This window comes from Glycine max, chromosome 3 (assembly GCF_000004515.6).
Source record: "Glycine max cultivar Williams 82 chromosome 3, Glycine_max_v4.0, whole genome shotgun sequence".
In the NCBI taxonomy this organism is placed as follows: Eukaryota; Viridiplantae; Streptophyta; class Magnoliopsida; order Fabales; family Fabaceae; genus Glycine; species Glycine max.
In genome coordinates this window covers 40,955,614-40,976,751 of record NC_016090.4, presented here as the reverse complement: position 1 = coordinate 40,976,751, position 21,138 = coordinate 40,955,614, and the positions used below count along the sequence as shown (strand labels likewise).

The following is a 21,138-nucleotide window of genomic DNA, read 5'->3' as shown; positions in this document are numbered from 1 at the left end:
ACCACTTGTTACACCTAATACTGACAATCATACCAAATAATAAATAGATATATTTTGTTTTTACTTTTCTATCGTTAATATGCTGCTTTGCTATTATTTAAAAAAAATAGCTCTTGTAAGTTAGCTAACCTATCATTTTTTTTGGATCGATTGACCTAACTCATGCTCATGGTTCAAATTGTAATTAAATAATGTATTTTAAAAAAATGAACTCATTCAATTTTAAAAATTTTAGAAGAACTATAAATGTAAGGCTCAGTGTGTTGTAATACTATATTACTTTTCACACGTGAAAAAATATTATATTTTACAAAAATAATCTGTCGTAAAATTTTCTTAAACTTACAAATGAAATTAATTTTTGACCTACTAAACTAGAGTAAACCCCATGTCTCACCCTAAGAAATTTTTAAACAACTATGAATGCCAAATACAAGCTCACATATATGATATATTTTTATATAGGCAAGTTCTATGGTACATTTGCAATTAGCCTATAACCTTTTTTGAAATAATCTTCCATATGAACAGAGTTCATCTCCTCCTCCATTCTCCGGCAACTACACTGTTCCATCATTGCTTATAATTCTCTGGTAAACTCCTCTCATGCTTCCTTTCTATTGTTAGTTAATGGATGTCAACGTCATATTCATTAATGTCGTATCTCATAATCTTTGTTATCTTCACCTTCCAATCTCTTCTGTCATTTGCGTGTTTATGATATTAAGTTGTTCCTTCTGAATTCAAAGCTACGGAACCTATCCTTATAAGCGTGTGTGTGTATATATATATATATATATATCTAAAAACTAGAGTTCCAAGTATTCTTTAGCCATGTAATGATGTATGGACTAGGGAGCTTCATTTGCTTTAGTTTTTATTATTATTAGTCTTCTATTGTTCTTTAACATTCCCAAACACCTACTCTGCCTTGTATACTATTTTGCTTCATTTACTTTCTTAGATAAATGCTCTCATAATGAGGAAAAATATTGTTACTTTTTTCTTTTAATCTTTATCCTTTTATAAAATTTTGATACTATTGTTTAATTGCTTTCTGTTCTCCATTTTAATACTATGATCGTACGTTGTGGTCTGCCATGCTTCTTTTTTCGTAATTTGTGGTCTGCAAAAGTCAATGAAGAACATAGTGTGTTTAGTCACCCTGCGGTTTAGAATTACAATTTTTTTTCTTGATATACATACTCGAATATGATATTGATTCTTGAATTCTCAAGGATCTTTGTTTCTTCTCCTTCCTCTATAATAGCTAGGATATAACATGTATTTTTTCTTTTGTTTGAGACAGGTATCTTCTATGAAAGCCAATTTTTCTGGTGTCAGGTAAGATCATACTGTTAAGCTGAAACAAATTTACGTCAGTTGTTGATCCACACGCTGAGTATATTATATATTCCAGGTTAAGTAATAACATATTTCTTGTCTTGTAGCTGTTGAAAAATTGGGGTGCTTAATATTCTACAAGGAAATTTTCCATCTGGTAATTATGCATGTCTGGCCCCGTGACCATAGCTGATTATTCAAATGGAGGAGCACTTTCTTGTGCAGAGAGAACAAAATCTGTTGATGCGATTCCTGAATTAGACCATCTGTCAATATTGACAAATGGTGAAATTGACGGCTTTAGTGTTGGACAACTCTTACTTTTTAATGGGGAGTCATATTCTGGATCCCTTTATGGCAATGTTTCTGAAGGCCATGGAACGTACGTGTGGTGTGATGGTTGCGTATACGAGGGTGAATGGAGGAGAGGGATGAGAAATGGTTATGGAAAACTAAGATGGCCTTCAGGAGCAGTGTATGAAGGTGATTTCTCTGGTGGATATATCCATGGTACGGGCACATACATTCGTTCTGATAAATTGAAATATAAAGGTAGATGGAGGTTGAATCTTAAACATGGTTTGGGGTTTCAAGTTTATCCTAATGGAGATACCTTTGAAGGGTCTTGGATGCAAGGAACACAAGAGGGGCCTGGCAAGTATACCTGGACCAATGGAAATGTGTATGTAGGGAATATGAAAGGTGGGATAATGTCAGGAAAAGGAACTCTTACTTGGATAAATGGGGACTCATACGAAGGAAACTGGTTAAATGGCATGATGCATGGGTTTGGAGTTTATACTTGGAGTGATGGAGGATGCTATGTTGGGACTTGGACATTTGGTCTAAAAGATGGCAAAGGAACCTTTTACCCGAGAGGTAGCCGTCTTCCTTGGGTGCAAGAAATTTACCTCAGTGCCTTGAGAAAAAGAGGGTTGCTGCCAGATTTGAGAAAACAGAAACAGGTGAGAGATGTCAAGGTACCAGAGAACCATATGTCAAGTCATGTTTCATCTGATAAGTTTGCAAAAGGAAACCTGTTAAATCTGGAAGAGTCTAATAGAAGAAATGTCTCTCTCGAAAGGCGTTGGAGTCTTGAGGTGTCTATTGAGAAGGTGATTGGATATGATTCAGCATTAAGATTTGCAGAATCTGTACCAGAAAGTAGAGATGGAGAAGTTGATGCAATGATCCCAATTTTGGAACGAGAGTACATGCAAGGTGTGTTAATAAGTGAGGTTGTGTTAAATAATATGTTTTCATCAATGTCTAGAAGGGCACGGCGACTTCAAAAAAAGCTTGTCAAAGAGATTAAAAGACCTGGTGAGGCAATCATTAAAGGTCACAGGAGTTATGATCTGATGCTCAGTTTGCAGCTTGGAATAAGGTAAATGGCACTATTTTGATTTGTAGCACACTCAAGCCGCTTTACTTGTTATAATTTGTTACAATGCTGCATGATTTTTCTCTGCAAGTATCTACATGCTTCTATATTTATTCTATTGCACATGGTATATGCTAACATTTCAAGATGAATCCATGTTGGAAGGTAATAACTACTAGTATGTCATAAAACCACAATTAGGATATATGTACGGTTGATGGTTCTATTCGTTAATCATTTCAATAGAAACTGGGGTGCTCTAATAAACTTGACAAATGTTTTTTGTTGTGTTGATCAACTTTTACAGTTGAATTTAGATAGCTTGTCTTGTTTTCTTAATCCAATTTTGAGACTTGGGAGGGGTCATGAGGCTAAAAACTATGAATTGAAGGCACAAAATCCACCTAAATTGAAGTTAAAATTCTATCCAAGAGTATCTTGATTTTCTTTGCATGGATTTTCTTAATAATGCAAACGTTCTTTGTTAGACTCAAGAGAACTACACACAAACTAAGTAGTTTTATTTTTATATTTTCTGGATTAAACCAGAAAAAAAAAGTTACAACAGATACCAAACAGCAAAAGAAAAACACTGGACAAAGTTTGTCAGAGAGTAACCTCTTTTGATACACAATAAATTTGCCTAAGCCCTTACAGAGAGTCTTCCTCCCTCAATCCAACTCAAAAACCAATCTACACCCAAAATGCAGGAACTCACATGCCATATACATAAGAGACACACATAATTGTAGCAGGATTACTAAACACATAACTGCCCTTTAGTTGCTAAATGCATCCATAACTATCGTGCTATTCACAGGAGTGTCCTATCATTCTTCAATATGGTTGCTTTTGCATGGATTTCCTTGATAATGTAAATGTTCTTCTATTTGGTTAGGTATACTGTGGGCAAGATAACACCTATACCGACTCGAGGAGTTAGAGCATCAGATTTTGGTCCCAAAGCAAGCTTTTGGATGGATTTTCCTAAAGAAGGTTCTCAATTAACACCTACTCATCAATCAGATGATTTTAAATGGAAAGATTATTGTCCCATGGTGTTTAGGTTAGTAGTAAACGCTCATTTTTGGATTATTTCTTTCTTTCATGTGGCCCTTGTATCATTCTTGTACTGACTAAAGTGTGCATGTAAATCTCTCTTTAAGCGAGATTTTGAATTCAAGTTTTGGGAATTTGGGCATGGAAAAAAAAAAACCTTGCTGGGAGAGCTAGCCTTGTTAGCTCCATCATATTTTGGATGTTTCTAAATTCTAACTTGAACAGAATTGCTTCTTTTGGAAGATACCTGTTCTTATAGACAACTGTTACAGCTCATCTTTCTCTTCTCTTTCTTCCTTTCACTTTTCATAAGTTTGTTAGATATAACCTTCTAGAGACCTGTTGCAGAAATTTGAGAGAGCTGTTCAAGATTGATGCTGCCGATTACATGATGTCCATTTGTGGAAACGATACTCTGAGGGAACTATCTTCTCCGGGGAAAAGTGGTAGTGTCTTCTTCCTGTCTCAGGATGATCGTTTCATGATCAAGACACTGCGAAGATCTGAAGTCAAGGTACTTTCAAATAAATGTTTCAGTTAGGACCAATAGAAGATCAAAGGTTGCATTTAGTATTTTAATAACATTTGCAAATGTTTCATGTCGATCTCTCTTATATTCTGAATGGTCTCTATTGTGTACATACAGTGTAGTAAATTGAAGCTAACAATTTATTTGTAGAAATTCAGGATGGAATTCACAGAAATAAAGAGTGAATGTTCAATTTTAATTAAGTTCTCTTGGTTTAAAGGTTTCCAGAGAAACAAGTAGTCCGAAATAATTCTGTGGCAGAGTTCAGATTTTGCAATAGAGCTTTTGTTGTAGTTGTAGAACAATGCTAGATTTTTCAGAGGCAACTCGTAAAGAAGAAGCTTTTAACTAATACTTACTGAAGGAAACTAAGCTATTAGGCATCAGCTAATACTAGCTGAAGCAACTTTTAAATGTTTAGTAATGATATCTTAGTATTTACCTGCTATTTTCTACTTGCTTTTCAGTATAAAATACTAATTCCCTTGTCCAAAATTTGACATGCAGGTCCTTCTAAGAATGCTTCCAGACTATCATCATCATGTGAAGTCATATGAAAATACACTTATCACAAAATTTTTTGGTCTGCACAGGATTAAACCTTCAAGTGGTCAAAAGGTAATGTGCATATTGCCTCAGCATTTTTCAGAGCCCGAGTCGTTTTCTGTATCAATAAGGATGTCATGACACACTTCTTAATACTTGCAATATGAAACATCAAGTATGAAAATTATCATATACGGCATCAAATGATCAAATATTTGAGCCTATCATAACTTGCATCTTCAATTTCATGTACATTTCCTCAAATAGGAGGCTAATACTTGAATATGATTTTCTGTCTTGCAGTTTCGCTTTGTTGTAATGGGAAATATGTTCTGCACAGACTTAAGGATCCATCGGAGGTTTGATTTAAAAGGTTCTTCCCTTGGAAGATCATCAGACAAGATAGAAATTGATGAGAGTACTACGCTCAAAGATTTGGATCTGAACTACAGCTTCTACCTGGAACCATCTTGGCGAGAGTCTTTACTAAAGTAAGTGGCAATTACAAATAAATCTTCTTTTGCATTTGGATTTCTTAGATATGGTAAAAGAAGAAAATTTATTATAAGGTAAATATAAAGAAAAGGAAGATAAGATATTCCTGGTTTCTGAAGTATGCAGCAAAATCCTTGGATCATATTTTGACACTGTACTATTATATGAATAAGCAAATATTTGTCTAGAGATAATAATGCCCCACCCCCAACAAAATATGCTGTTATTAAAAGTAGTGAATCCTAATGGCTGTTTTGATGCGGATTTTTTTTATGAGCTAATTTGCTCCAAAATTTTATGATGCGTATATTTCTGCATGCTTATGAATATTAGTGTTAATTGGCATGATACATCTCAAGCTTGCAGCCTGATAAAATATAAGCCATATTTTTCTAATGAACTGCAAAAACTGAATAGACAGCTCCAAAAATATGCAGGCAGATTGAAATAGACAGCAAATTTTTGGAAGCACAGCACATTATGGATTACAGCCTTCTTCTAGGTGTTCACTATAGAGCTCCCCAGCATCTACGTTCTCACGTTTCATACAACCAAAGTAGAAGTGTGGATGGATTAGCAATGCTTGCAGAGGAAGGTGAATCTTTTGTCTCCTTTATTGACTTATATTATTGCTTTTTCAAGTACAACTTATAATCATGAACTGATCCATTTAAAAACTTTGCTATGCTAATGACGATTTGATAGATCCTCTAGAGGATGAAGTATTCTATCCGCAAGGCCTTGTTCTAGTTCCTCGAGGAGGAGATGATGACAGTGTTGTTGTTGGCTCACACATGAGGGGTAGCCGGTTGCGAGCTTCATCTGCTGGTGATGAGGAGGTGGATCTACTTCTACCTGGTACAGCAAGGTATGGTTTTCTTGATGTTTTTGGCTCGGTTTGTTTAATCTTCAGGTTAAATAGCTGTAAACATCTAGTACTTGCCCATGCCTTGAACAAAAGTGTCTCCCAAAGAAGATATCCGTGGGAAATAAAAATTAAATTTTAAGTCTATGAATACTTTAAACTTTGAAGTCTACGCATAATTAACACATTTCAGAAGAGCATCCTTTACACTTTCGCTCCCTCCAACTTTACATTTCATAATAGCATCATCACTCTCATCATTATTTCCATCATTCTTCTTTCTTCCTTCACACTCACAACCACCTCCGTCCATCTTTGTTAGAAGATCGTATAAGACTGAACAGAAAAAAAACTCACAGACTAAGCTATAAAAACAGGCTATGCATCGCACTGAACAGCCTAAATGCAGAAAAATAAAAGGTTGTAAATTAGAAACCAGCAAATATAAATACACAGGCTATGAAAACCCCTCATTGAGCAAAGTAAAAAGCACAAATGACTAAGTTAAAAAGAAAGCATTAGCCTACAATTTCAGCTAGCTTTTTCTGAATATAAGCAACATTTTTAACCAACTTTATAAGCAATGAGAAAAACTACAAAGACGATAAAATATTTTATTGTAACAGCCTGGAAAAATCTCAATTTTCAACAATCTTCTTCTCAATCTCACACTCTTTCTCCATTATCTCATTTGGGGTCTCTTCTTTCCCCCTCTCCAGTGCTTCTTTGTATGACCCTTTCACACGACTCGACAATGAAATGTCATGAACCGCTTTATGTTCACATTCTGATATCATCGGAGGAAAGTTTTCCAAACTCGCATGGTTAATATCATCCGAGGAATCCATATTGCAACTCCTATCAACACCTATTGTTTTCTCGTTTACTCTTGAATTTTCATGTCCCCAATAGTTCAGCATGGAAACCAAACTGTTCAAACTTGTGATCACAAGGGTCGGTGCCCGATCTAAGAATGGCACTCGGTGGATTATTGTAGAAAACTTGTTCAGCGCACCATCAAATTTTTCTGGGAGGAACACTATCATTAGCACAATTTCATCAACTTTGTCGAACACGCGGGCTGAAGGGGGAAACAATTTCTCGGTAATTTTTTCAATTGCTAGAATGGCATCATCGATAAAGGAGAGAAATGTTAGCCATTGGATTTGCATGGCGTAGATAAAAGGGGTGGCAAATTTGGCTAATTTTGCGACCCTTCTCAGTGTTGAACCTATTGGTCCATTGATATGTTGTGTTTTTCCTATGGCAAAGTCAACAGTTGCTAAGATGGAGACTCCACAAGCATGTAATGGACGATGCCTTGAATTCATTCTTGCTGTTGTCTTAGCCTTAGGCTTCTGAAAATCTGTAGAAAAGAAACACAAGAAAAAGATAAGAAAAATAGTATTAATTATGCGTTGACTTCAAAGTTTAAATTTCATTATTAATCATCGAAATTTAATTGTGTCTGAAAGTGAGATCATAAATTGGCTATTCATTTCCTTCAGATGGTTACGTGTGTAATGTGTTATTGCTATTATGCAGAGACTACCAGATTATTGCTACATGATATATTGGAGCTATTCATATGAAGACCATAATGATTAAAATTGTTCCTGTACACCATATGTATTAATTATTGCCACAATATTGCAGACTAATATGTATATTTTTTTCTTTCCAATTTGTTGAGCAGACTCCAAATACAGCTTGGTGTGAACATGCCATCAAGGGCAGAACAGATTTCAGGAAAACAAAAACAAGAAAAGCAAATGTTTCATGAAGTGTACGATGTGGTGCTGTACCTTGGTATCATTGACATATTGCAGGACTACAACATGACTAAGAGGATTGAACATGCTTATAAATCTCTTCAGTTTGATTCATTGTCTATCTCAGCTGTGGACCCTACGTTCTATTCGCATCGCTTCCTGGAATTTATTCAGAAGGTGTTTCCACCAAATGCAACGACAGGTTAATCAAGATAATTTTGGGGTTATATTTAACCAGTAAGTTTATTTAGAAAGTGTGAATATTGCACTTTTCATGCTTGCTCCAGAATTTTTATAGTAGGTGGCCACGTGGGCACCTTGTTGATGGTGGTAATAGGAATCAAGTGAATAATGAGGTAAATAGATTTATCTCATGTAAAGTGAGTAAATATATAATAAAAAAAAAGTGTTATATTTATTATTGACTTAAGTTAAAGTTTTTAATAATCTTAACCAATTTTTAAAACAACGGTGCATATATAATCTTAATTTTATATATTTGTTCACTTTAAAGAAGATAACTCAAATAATTTTTCTAAAATATACTCCATAGTCTATATTAAGAATGTCATTATTTTGTAGATGTCTATGATTTGAATTTTTTTACAAGAAAAAAAAAAGATATTATAAATTATAATACAATCAAGATTTTTCATATATCAAAATTCTCTCACTCATATAACTTCTATGTAAATAAAATAAAAGAAAATTATAACAATCACTCCTAGTGGATACTGGTTAAAGCATAAAAAATGAAAATTTTTTTATAAAGAGTGTAGTATTAGCACTTCTCTTATAAATATCCTTCGATTAAGCTTTCTTATTATTTAAATATTTAAATAAATAAAAGGTTTAATTCTACTTTTTCCAAGTATCACAATTATGTGATTTTTGTCACTCAAATTTGGATTACAAATATTGGATGTTTGAGGTATGGTAATTATGTAATTTTGATTTTCTTTCATAGAACATTTAATAAATTTTATTAACGTGAGACTGGATAATAACATAAGAATTAAGATATTGTTGTTTCAGATATATTCTAATATGGATTAATTGTAATTTATATATTACAATAAGATTAAACATATAACTTTATTAAAGGAGTACGTCTAACTGGTTGAACGTGCATTAATTGTTATAATTTTTTTTTATTCATATCGATAAAAAAAATTAAAAAAAGTAAAACCAAATGGCAGGAGTGTCTTTGGGCTGGCGTATAGCGATGCTCTCTTGGCCTAATTAGTGTAGGGTGGGGGCAAAATAATTGGCCTTATAATTGTTTAAAGTGAGGCTAATTAAGCTTGCATTCATAGCTGCCAAGATGATTGCGCATGAAATAAGGATCTTTGGCCAGGCATCGAAGATAAAAACCACATGATTTCATGTTCTGATGTTCATTTTGATCAATCTGTAATGAAAATAATCTCATTTCCATGCAGAGACTACTAGATAGGAAGGAGGTTGGGCAGAATAAATGCGTAGCAATATTTGGCAACACATACAGCTATACATCATCAAAAATTCAAAATAACATGGTCATCAAAACATGGGGCATCACTTAATAAATGATTAATAGAAATTTTTAAGTAGGCGTGGTCATTTGCCATGCCAAGAGTGTTTTCTAGGTGTAGCAACCAATATAATCGACTATCATTACGAGCTTCCATAATTAACGTCTTTTCTTAAAAACTAAAATAAATAGATATGAATCATGGAAATTCCAGTTAAGAGTGATGATGCCTACGAAAAAATGTTTACATATATTTAGAAGCAAGTCATGTTATTAATTACTCCCTCCGTTTCAAAATACATGTCCATTTTGGAGAAATTTTTTGTTTCAAAATACATGTCCATTTGATAGTTTAAGGATACATTTTGACTATTTTGCCCTTGCCTACTAATTAATTGGATTCTAGTTTTTTGTCCACAATAATTAAACTTTGGTGGTAAACATTTTAAGATTAGAGTATAATTAATAATGGAGGGAAGTTTTTTCAATTGAGTTTTAAAAAACTTTGATAACCGAACTATGCCAATTGAGCTTTTCAATACCGAAGCAAAAATAATGCCATTTAGTAGTATTGGTATTGCCAGTATGTATTGGTATTGTAATTTGATTAACTTTAATTAATTTTGGTATTGGGAGTAATTATGAGGTGGGATAAATAAATATAAAATGGAGAAAATAAAGGACAAGAGTAAAATAGGAACTTTTGTGTCAAATTAGCCTGTCCTTGGTTACCGCAATTTCTCAAAAATGGACATATATTTTGAAACGGAGGGAGTAATAAATAATCATTAGTTAATCAACGATCAGTTACTATGATCTATCATTATCATTTTTATTGTTCACAAATAATCTATCATCATCAAAGATATAATTGACCTAATTCATTCAATTTAAGATTTTTTTTTTGCGAAACTATTTAAGTTTATTAGGTTTATACGACTATTTTTTAATACTCTTTACTGGGTAATTAATCACCATCAGTTGCATAAAAGGTGTGCCTATTTTAATATGGTTTAATGATCCTATATTTTTTCTAGGAATAAAAAAAAACTGAAGGGTAACTTTATGGCAGTAAAGTCACATTTATAATCTTTGATTTTATTTTATATTTTTTAAAAGAAAATCCATATAATATTCTTAAAAGGAGAAACTGATCAGTCTTTTTTCAATCCTTCCAGAGAACAAATCCAAAAATAATATCTAACTCAATAAATACTTATCCATCTAAACACAGTACTCTAATGAGGATAGAAAGTGTTCTCCAAAGGAAACATTTTTGGTTTAAAATATGCAATGAATGAGGGGAAAAGACCTCTTACCCAATGTCAACAATGGAAGTTTCGTCTTGACATAACATGGGTCATTCGTATTGGTGACAGCGAAACTCCACCTCATGTCTTGGCCATCATGGGGTTGGGTCCGATGGAGTTTCTTTCACGCGGGGGGGTGATCCCTCTTAGGTTCAGCACCTGGGGCATACAAAATGCACACCTGAAGACCCATATCCATAGTTGTTTCCATTTACTGTGTGAAGAAACCAATATCCCATCTCAATTGATCACTGCCTAAACTTCGTGATAATATGTATGTCATTCTTGCATTCCGTGTTGATTTCGTTTTGTTTTCCCATTTTTATCTTATTGGAACACTGAATTAATTAGATCACCAATAAGTTGTTAGTTTTAGTACATCTTGACTTGATGTTTTTGAGTGAGATTTCATATTTAAATATTTAAATTTTGTAGATGAAAAAACTTTAATAAAAAATATTATTAAAGATGATTAATCAGATTTTTAAATGAAGATTAATTATTAACTAAATTAATAACTACTTCACATCAATATGTGGTGATCAAAATAATAATATTGAATTAGGCCAGCCTTAAAATATGATAATTAACATGTTATCGAAAATCCCTTTTCAAAAACATGTTATTAGAAATGAACATGGTTCATATGTAGTGTAGGTCCTAACATTTTATGGGTTTAAAGTGAAGCAATATATAAAGTTTTTTATGTAATATGTATAAGTATTTTAAAATTGAGTTTAATGCATGTTTGTAAAATAATTTTAAAATATAAGTATATATTTCTTAAAAAAATAACGCACATAATTTCATAAAACCGGTACATTTTATTACATAAAAAATATTTCCTTACTCATAAAATTGCTGTCTATCATTAAAAAAAATACAAATTATCATAAAAGGAAATTTCTTGAAGTATTTCAAAATACAAAATCATTAATTATAACATATCAATAATTAAGTATACAAACTATACCATAGAATTGTTGTCTGTCATTTACAAAATAAAAAATCCCCCCCCCCCCCCCCCTCTAGACAAAATTTCAAAACCAAATATTGTTGTGGCATTTATGACCTTGAGTGTTTTTTTTTTTATTATTATTTTAATTATAAAAAACTTAAGCTGATCTACCGCAAGTACATTATGTAAGAACAATCTATAGCTCGGACAAACTCAAGAAATTAGATGATTGACATCAATTCAGTGGACAAAGTCATTTGCAACTCTTTCAATTTAGAGAAAAGATGATCTAAATCAACATCCAATAAATCAACATAAGAAGAGGGTAAAGTGACAATTAACAAAATATTTTTCATTCATTATCATTTAATGACTTTACCTTTTTTGAACCAAATAAAAATCCAAAAAATGATTTCAAATTCTTTAATTGCTTAGGGAAAACCGTGGTGGTTGAATGTGAATATGCATTAAATTTTTCTGGTGGAAATTACCACCTTCCTACTCATAAAACTGTTGTGTATCATTAAAAAAATTTCAACCATGGTATTTTTTTTTTTTTAGCTTAATGCTTAGATGAGTTGAAATTCGAGAATTGAAAAGATTTAGGAAGCAAAGAAGACCAAGTTGAAGTATCATTGTTAAAGAAAGTTGAAGATTTTTTTTTTTTTTTTTTATCTCTTCTCACATGAAAGTTGTCTAGAATTTTTTTGATCCCCTCAAAATTACTCTTAGAGAGGTTAAGTTTAAGGGAACTTTGAACTCTGAATAAAAAGAAAGGTCAGGTTGAATATATTCAATTTGTAATTAAGTGTTTTTTTTCTAAGCAATTTGTAATTAAGTGTTAACTCAAGTTTCAACTCAATTTGATTGTGATCGATTTGAATTGGGTGGATCATCAAATTAAAATTTAAAAGTAAAACAAAAAACTAATACATATAAAGAATAAAAGAACATAGATATTTTATCTTAGGAGTTTTATATAAAAAAGAATAAATAAAAAAACTAAAAATTAGAAAATTATATTTAGTATTTATTTTGGTAAGATTTTTATATTAAGTATAGTCGGATTGGATCAGATGCAAATTTTCTAAATTTGGTATCCGACTATGTTTTTAAATTAATTGAATTCATTAACCCCTACTTAATTTGATTTTTTTTTTTAGTTTTGGTTACGCCAGGATGGTCACAAAAATAAATAAATTAAAATATCACAATGAATTATCATTGTTGCCTACTAGCCACATGTTATAACATGCTTGTGTTCACGTTTAATTTTCGTTGTACGAATTCCAAAATCACATTACAAAAAACAATTTATTAGTTGGTGCAAAAACACATACTATTACACCTAGATAAGTATATATGAATCCTAAATTATAAAATATCTAGATTTGCAGATTTGACAGATGGGACGAGCACGCCCATATTAAAAAGAGAAAGAAGCATGATAATGGTAGATTGTGGAATGCGTAGAAAAGTATACAACCAGATTACGAAAGATTAAGGCATCAATTAATATAGTGTATAAATTTATGTACAAGTTTTACAGTAAAAAACTTGAATTTTCAGGGAGGGGAGACAGTACGAGAATGAAAGGCATCAATAGACAATAATCAATTATGGTGTTTGAAGATAAACAACTAGTAGTAATTAGTTATAAATAGTTGGCAGTTATCACATCCTTTATTTTAAGAGATATTTATTTTATACAACAAGATTATAAAAGTTTTTTATAAATTAAAGAAAAATAAAAAGTGAAAATAAAATAAATACTAGTATTCGAGACACATAACAAAGAAAAAAATATATAAAGTCTAATTTCAAAATTTGTATCCATCCAAACCAACTTTAGAACCAAATTAAATTAGTGGGACGAGTTGAATTTTTATCGCCTTAATATATATAGTTATTTTATCTTAATTGATAGTTTTAATTAACAAGTCAATAATTTAAATGAAATTGAATTTGATTTCATTGAACAAGATTTTAATTTAAGACTTATGAATGAAAAAAAATAAGACGAAAGATTTTATAAATCAGATTCTTCATGATAAATATTGTGTTCCAATAATATCTTTTTTGAGTATATAATAACGTTAAATATTTGAAAAGAAATAATCAGCCATTATAATCTCTCAAACAAAACTTTCCTCCAATACATGTGATTCAGTGATTCTTAAGATGGGAGTGTAAGGAAAAGGCAAGAGAAAAAGCAGCAAGCTAGTTTGAAGGTTAAATCGAAACTCGGTGGAAGAAGTGCTTGAATAGCAGATAGCATAGCAGCATGCTTTGCGAGTACCTTGCACGTGGGGCATGAAGTTGGGACATGGGACAAGACCCTCTCGCATGAACTTGGGAACTCAACATGTTATACGTATCAGAAAACAGAAAAAAAGAAAAGAATAAATAAGTTGTTGGTGTGTGTGGGGTGTGAGCTTTGGACAAGTGATTGTGCCTGAACTCAGCCAAAGGGTGGCCATTTTCCTTTCTTTTATCTTCTCTCTCTCTCTCTGTCTTTATACTCTCACCCCAAATAAATGAAAGGGCTTGCCCCATTGCACTTCCTTACAGCTTAGCCTTCCCTAGCCCAACCCCATAAGCCTCTTTCTCTCTCTCACCCTTGCATACGTTTCTTTCACTGTACTTTTTGACACACACACCTAAGACATTCATCAGAGGAAGAGAGAATGAGTTCATCCTCAGGTCAGAGCAGTGGCTATGATCTCTCTTTCAAGATCTTGTTGATTGGAGATTCCGGGGTGGGAAAAAGTAGCCTACTTGTCAGCTTTATTTCAAGTTCTGTTGAAGATCTTTCCCCCACCATTGGTAATTGTAATCCATTCATTAAATTCAACTCTTCCCCCCCTTTATTTATTTATCTTAGTTTTGTTATTTCTATGTTGAACCTTTGCATGCTTGGAATTTAGGTGTCACACTTGTTTCTTATACATTGTTTGCAACCAAAAGGTGTCTCTTTCTCAAGCTTGTCGATCTATTGTTTAAAGTGACACTGATGAAGTTTTGAGTGTTAAATTTGTGATTTTTCAAATGATTTTTAGTTTAAAAGTTGCTTTGCATTTCAGGTTCATCCAAGTTCTTCTATGTTTTACTTTGCTTTCATGATTGAATCTCTTGGTCTTCGTTCATTGACTCTGCCTTGTACTTGTGTAGGATTTAACTGGTCTATTGTTATGGTTCTTTTATGCCACTGGAATTAACTAGCAATTCAATTTATGTTCTTCATGTATTGGCCGACTTTAGTTTTGATATGATCTAATGGTTTTTCTATGTTATGTAGGTGTTGATTTTAAGATCAAAACTCTCACAGTAGGTGGCAAGAGATTGAAATTGACGATTTGGGATACTGGTAATATAGAGTCAAATCTTTTGCTTTCAGTTCTTGAAATTAGACCTTTTGTTCAATCCCTGCAGCATGTGATTCAAACAGATAGAATGAAATATCTCTGATAGTGTTTTGGTTATTCATTTACCAAAATGACCAATTCAAGTGGTATATTGACTTAAAATAACATTACATCTATTGCAGCTGGGCAGGAAAGGTTCAGGACTCTAAACAGTTCCTACTATAGAAAAGCACAAGGAATCATTCTCGGTATGCTGACTTTATTTGTGTACACAAGAATGTAGGATTATTTGATTCATCCACAACAGAAACTTTCTCTAGAATTTCTTTAGGGAGAAATTTGTGTTTGCAACTAGTTTTGAACTCTGTTTTAACATTATACTCCCATCGATGCTCTTCATATTTGTTATTCAAGTGTGATGCCTGATAAAGCTGGATTAAAATTAAGCAATTGCAAGGAATTATAACATTTATTACGAACCTTGGTTTTCAAGGTATGCCTTTGATGTTTTAGGTTAAATATTTGTAGTAAAATAAATTCTGCAATTTTTATCAATTATTAGATAGGTTTTACATTAGCAACTAGGGAAACAAGGCCTTTCTCAAGGACATCCCCTGTTGCTTTATCTTTTTGGTAGTAACACAGTTCTTGCCATTGTCTTTCATGTCCCTTTTATGGTGTGAAGAATTTCGTAAACTTATTTTCTTGGGGCTTAAGGTGGGGCCTTCTGAAAGCATAATTTTGTAATATAGCTAACTTGGTTAAAGCGTGTATTTTAATTATTGCTAGTTAACATATTTTAAATTTTAATGATTTCTACTTATAGAGTGCTTCATTTTCTTCACTTCTAGTTTATGATGTCACAAGGAGAGAAACCTTTACAAACTTATCAGAAGTGTGGTCTAAGGAAGTGGAACTCTACTCAACTAATCAGGATTGTGTGAAGATACTAGTTGGAAATAAAGTTGATAGAGTAAGTTTTATGCTCCAGTATTGGGCCTGAATATATGACCAAAGGCGATGAATTTGTAATTTTCATGAAATGTTCCTCATTAAAATTGTTGAAAATAGTGACTCTAATCTTATGATTCTTATATGCATTAAGACAATGAAGCAAAATTCAAGTTTTGTCTTTCCATCTGAAGCAAATTAAGACATTGTCTAGCTTATGGTTGATACCCACGGATATGCATATGATGCTCATACCAAAGCTCCATACTATTCTGCCACTGTAGTCGTCTATCTGATGAGGTTCATCAGAAAATTGGATCCTTGCATTATCAGCCAGTTTAGTGCAAAATAGCACCCTAACACTTTCACTGCATACTCATGTAGCATACTAGCATTTGTTTTTTAACTCAATGTCAATTCAGTGAATTATGAATATCTGGATTATTACATGCATGCACTTTATGCGGCACTGTCATCTGGAACCTTCCGTATTGTCAGGGAAACCTAATTAAGCCAGCAAATTAACAATTTAATGTACATTCTGAAACTGATGAAGAACCTTGTGGAGATATGTGAAATATGACATTGACATTGTGTTGCATTGTGTCATTTCCCAATGCATATAGCATAGGTTATTAAGATTATAAGATGCTTAAATTTATCAAAATAAAAAAAAAATATAGACCCCCAACTTTCTAGGATTCCTAGGAATGAATCCTCCCACATGAGATTTTCACTTGACAGGCAGCACTGTCCTCATAATTTATTCAGTTCATTAATTTCTTAATGGTTTATCTCTGTTTCTAGGATACTGAAAGGGCTGTGAGCAGAGAAGAGGGTTTAGCACTTGCTAAAGAATTGGGGTGTTTGCTTCTTGAATGTAGTGCTAAAACAAGGGAAAATGTGGAGCAGTGCTTTGAGGAACTTGCTCTAAAGGTACAGTTTTTAGAAGTTTGCTTCAGTGCTGTTATGTCTTGTACATAAGTCAATTTTCCAATTAACTGACAGTAGGGTCATGAATTAACCCAAGCCTAATCATTTGCTTCAAAAATATAATATTTCAAATGAAAAATTTGTGTGAAGTGTGGGTGTTTTAGCTAGTAATTCTTGGGCTTACATTAACAGATTTTGATGCAGAAGTTCCTACCTAATATTTGCTTTAGTTATCAGTAAGAATAGACATAATAGTGAAGAATGAGTATGTTATCTGGTTATTCTAAAAAAAGTTTCATTATTGATTATAGGAAATAATTATTACCTGGAAAATATAAGACAGAGATAATATTTTGAATGAGTGAATTGTTTGCTGTGTTTTGTTTTTCCTATCATGACAAATATGGCACCATTTCGTAGATAATGGAAGCTCCTAGTCTTTTGGAAGAAGGATCAACAGCAGTTAAAAGGAGTGTTTTAAAACCAAAACAAGAATCCCAAGCATCCCAAAATGGTGGTTGTTGCTCTTAAAATGATACAACATCGTGGTGTGGACATTGAGTCTTCTTAACTAGCAATCTTTGACAAGTCTTGTATATGTAAGCTTCTTCCTTAGTTTCTTCTGCCACTGTCTTTTGATTGCGTAATTACTTGTATTACCGGAATGGGGAAATTGGCAACAATGGCGTCTATTAGCTTGTGTAAATTTGTTTGCCTACGAATGACTATATCATTTATGTGTTGCTCCCAAGTCACAAGTCAATCCTGATACTACAACTGCAGTTTCATGCAATTTTCTATTGCTCACACTACACCCAACTAATCCGACAATTTTGTTAACCCCGTTGAAAGGAAAAATGAAAGTAAAATAAGCTAGAATTTTGTTTCACTACAAAGTACTATTTGAAGCTCTACATAACATAACCAGCTTTTGGAGATTGGCATTGCAATGTAGGACATGACCAGCACAGACTTGGTACTCACAAACTTATACAAACTATACAGATGGCTTTGTCAAAGAATGCAATAATATAGTCTGCGTTGTTATCAGTACATGTTTGAGAATATGTTGTGCAAATATTATTACAAATTTGTACGCAACTTTTTGTTGTATAATTACAAGTGTGGCTGTCAAATTCCTTGCAAACAATCGTGTCGGTGTCTCAACTTCTACCTTTCTTTGAAATATTTTATTGTACCTGAAAATTTTAATACATCCGCATAAGTGAGATTATGCTAGAAGCATCTCACAGCTCAATCTAATGTTGCCAGCAAAGTATCTCACATGCCCATAAGTAGTCTGACTAGTCAAAATGAAGCTCTAATAATTTTTTTTCCTAAACATATGTCCAGCTACATCATTTTCTTTAGATCCTTATGATTTTCTTCCTCAATAGAAAATTTATAGTTTGCATTTGCAAACTGTATACAACACCATAATGTCTGGAACTCGTGCTGAATCTTCAGTAACTGCCAGATTCATAAGCTGCAGCATGCTTGTTTCAGGGTGGATGCTGTTGAGGTAGTGAGCCTCTGGTTGGTTGAGGTTTACTGATCTTGATGGTTTGAGACTACATAATAAATTAAAAAGTCAAAAGTAGTATAGAAAATCAATCAAGTACTTGTATAAGAAAATGCAGTAAGTAAAAAATGTACCTCTGATTTTGGATCACACTGGAAAATCTGTGCTTTATGTACCTTGGGAAAGAAAAGATCTGTTCCACCTTTAAATTTGTTTTGCCACGCTATTCAGAAAAGTTTCAATCAGTGCAGAAAAAGCAATATCCAGAAGAGGTGCATAGTGCCAAGTTCAAACTTCATATAGGCAATTACCTAATGCACCCCAATTTTTGCTTGATGCACTCCCCAAATTCCTAATATTCCCTTCCTACCCTCCCTCTACTAAGAAAACCTATCCACCTCTTCCCCAAATCAATCTCCCATGACCATTGCACCCAACACCATCACCACACTCAAACACTACCAGGGCAACCACCCAACACCCCCTCCACTGCACACCAAACCCACCATTGCGCCGCCGCTCAATCACCCACCACCACCATGTGCATTATTATGACCCATGAACCTCCACACTGCACCAAACCTGCATTGCGCCACATCACCTCCATTTAGGTATAGATTAAGCAATTCATAATACATACAAATCTATTAGTATTATGAATCGAGCAATCCGTAAAACATTTTGAAACACTGCATTTTGGTTTCTTTTCTTGGTTATTTTACCCTTGCTCTCTTTCCATTTTTTATTACCCAACATAGAAACCTAAGAAAAAAGAGAGATAAAAGTTGAATTCTAACTAGCTAAATTTTGGAAAAGTAAACTAGATGGTTTCTTCTACTTTGACGCACATAATTTTTTTGATGATCAATCTAAGTCCAAATTTGCAATAAATGGCTTAAATCTCCTATAAAATATTAGCAAAAAAAATACATAATATATGGAATTATCTCACATGCTCCGTCGAAGGCGATGCTACCACGGGTTCTGCAGTATACAGATATACATATCTTTATATGGTTGACAACTATGATCGAAATTCAAGTCATGTGCATCAGCTTGTGAATGCATATTTTCATGGGGCTATTTGGTATACCCAAAGAATTTTGTGTTGACATTTTTTGTCCAACAAGCAACAACTATATTTTGGTGTTGTCAATTCATTCTCCAACAAGGAAACGCCTCGCATTTTTAAAAAAATAGCCATGTTAAAATTTAAAACTATTTAAAACCTCGCATTTTTAGTTTCTACTTTCTCACAAAGAAATGGCTTCACTACAAGCTAACGTGTAACTTTAAGTAGCAATGTTTGTGATGTTCCATCTCCACACGTTTCAAAAATATAAAAGCTGGTATTCGTGCATTCTCATCTCACCTAACCAATACAAAAAATGCCAAGGGTCTAGTTACTTCCCTTGCAAACAAATTTGCAGTTAAATAGAAATGCTAGCAAATCCACCAACCACCTAAACACAAAATTATCCAACTTAAGTGAATCAATGATATTGATGAATGAAACCTATTTGTTCATTCACAACATAATAACTAAAAACAATTGTGTAATAGCAATTAGTCACAAATCAAGTTCAGAAAGAAAACGTTGTCAATTAGTTTTCAAACAAATTTTACCACAGTTGACGACGCTGAAGAACAGGGGAGTGCGACTAATTTTGGGGCAAAATGCAGATGTATAAACGTGGAGTGAGACTTCACGCTGGAGAAGGTGCTGTGTGGATGTCCCAAATTCAGTGCATGTTTTAATTCAAAAATCACATTAAAACATAAAAAATGATTTTTAGACACCCCAAATACTACTCAATACTTAGTGATAAAGAATATATATATATATATATATATATATATATATATATATATATATATATATATATATATATATATATATATATTACATAATATAATGGGATAAGAAGAAAGAAATAAGAAATATTTGTGGGATATTTTTTTAAAAAAAAGAGATATCTTTTATTTTACAGTAAAAAAGGAGATATCTAAAAGTTATCACTCTTAAAATGCATCTAATTAACCTAATTATAAGTAAAATTTTATATGTTTTGTTTCACTTAAAAAAATTGATTTTACATCTAAAGTGGATTTTGAATTGAAATAACTTTGTAACCTGTGTCAGATATAAAAAATTATACAGATTTTTACTATTACTAACTTATGTTTAAAATAAAAATACTTAAATATAAATCATTTTAAATTTCAAAATCAAGAATAAAAAAAATATACACTTAACTGAAGCATTAATTGTAGAGAAACAAGTAACAACACAAAGTAAAGAGTCACATTTATTTAATTTAGTAATTTAGCTAAAGTAACGACATGCTAATTAACTAGGTCCATTAAGATACTAGTTAAGAAAATAAAGAGAAAAAGACTTTTATAGGAATTAGTAAAAATGCGTTATCCTATGATTTTTAAATGTGCTATCATGATAACATAAGAATATTAGTTAGGAAGATGCTAATGTAAATACTAGCAGTAAGTAGTGGATTTGGATGGCTGGTCTCGCGCTAGAACGATAAACTGCAGAGTAAGGCAAGTTTTGAGTACTGAAACAGCTAATTACTA

At 32.6% G+C, this 21,138-nt stretch overlaps 2 protein-coding genes across 4 annotated transcripts; both read left to right on the top strand.

Annotated features, from left to right (window-relative positions):
* Positions 1-272: 272 nt before the first annotated feature.
* Positions 273-8,412, top strand: LOC100800418 (phosphatidylinositol 4-phosphate 5-kinase 9). 3 transcript variants are annotated; one of them, XM_006576977.4, is made up of 10 exons: positions 273-593; positions 1,310-1,344; positions 1,452-2,731; positions 3,627-3,794; positions 4,136-4,301; positions 4,824-4,934; positions 5,166-5,353; positions 5,795-5,952; positions 6,063-6,225; positions 7,919-8,412. In XM_006576977.4, the coding sequence occupies exons 3-10, from the start codon at positions 1,512-1,514 to the stop codon at positions 8,199-8,201; spliced, it is 2,457 nt and encodes an 818-aa protein (XP_006577040.1). In that variant the 5' UTR covers positions 273-593; positions 1,310-1,344; positions 1,452-1,511; the 3' UTR covers positions 8,202-8,412. The 3 variants fall into 3 exon arrangements, with proteins under 3 accessions (XP_006577040.1, XP_014629372.1, XP_040870068.1); XM_014773886.3 differs by lacking the exon at positions 273-593 and adding an exon at positions 715-844; XM_041014134.1 differs by lacking the exons at positions 273-593; positions 1,310-1,344 and having other exon boundaries at positions 1,447-2,731.
* Positions 8,413-13,935: 5,523 nt separating this feature from the next.
* On the top strand, positions 13,936-17,801 carry LOC100799887 (putative ras-related protein RABC2a). The gene is made up of 6 exons (NM_001367942.1): positions 13,936-14,601; positions 15,074-15,142; positions 15,323-15,388; positions 15,992-16,113; positions 16,899-17,027; positions 17,445-17,801. Exons 1-6 carry the CDS (start codon positions 14,463-14,465, stop codon positions 17,553-17,555), a joined length of 636 nt encoding a protein of 211 aa, NP_001354871.1. The 5' UTR covers positions 13,936-14,462; the 3' UTR covers positions 17,556-17,801.
* Positions 17,802-21,138: the final 3,337 nt, after the last annotated feature.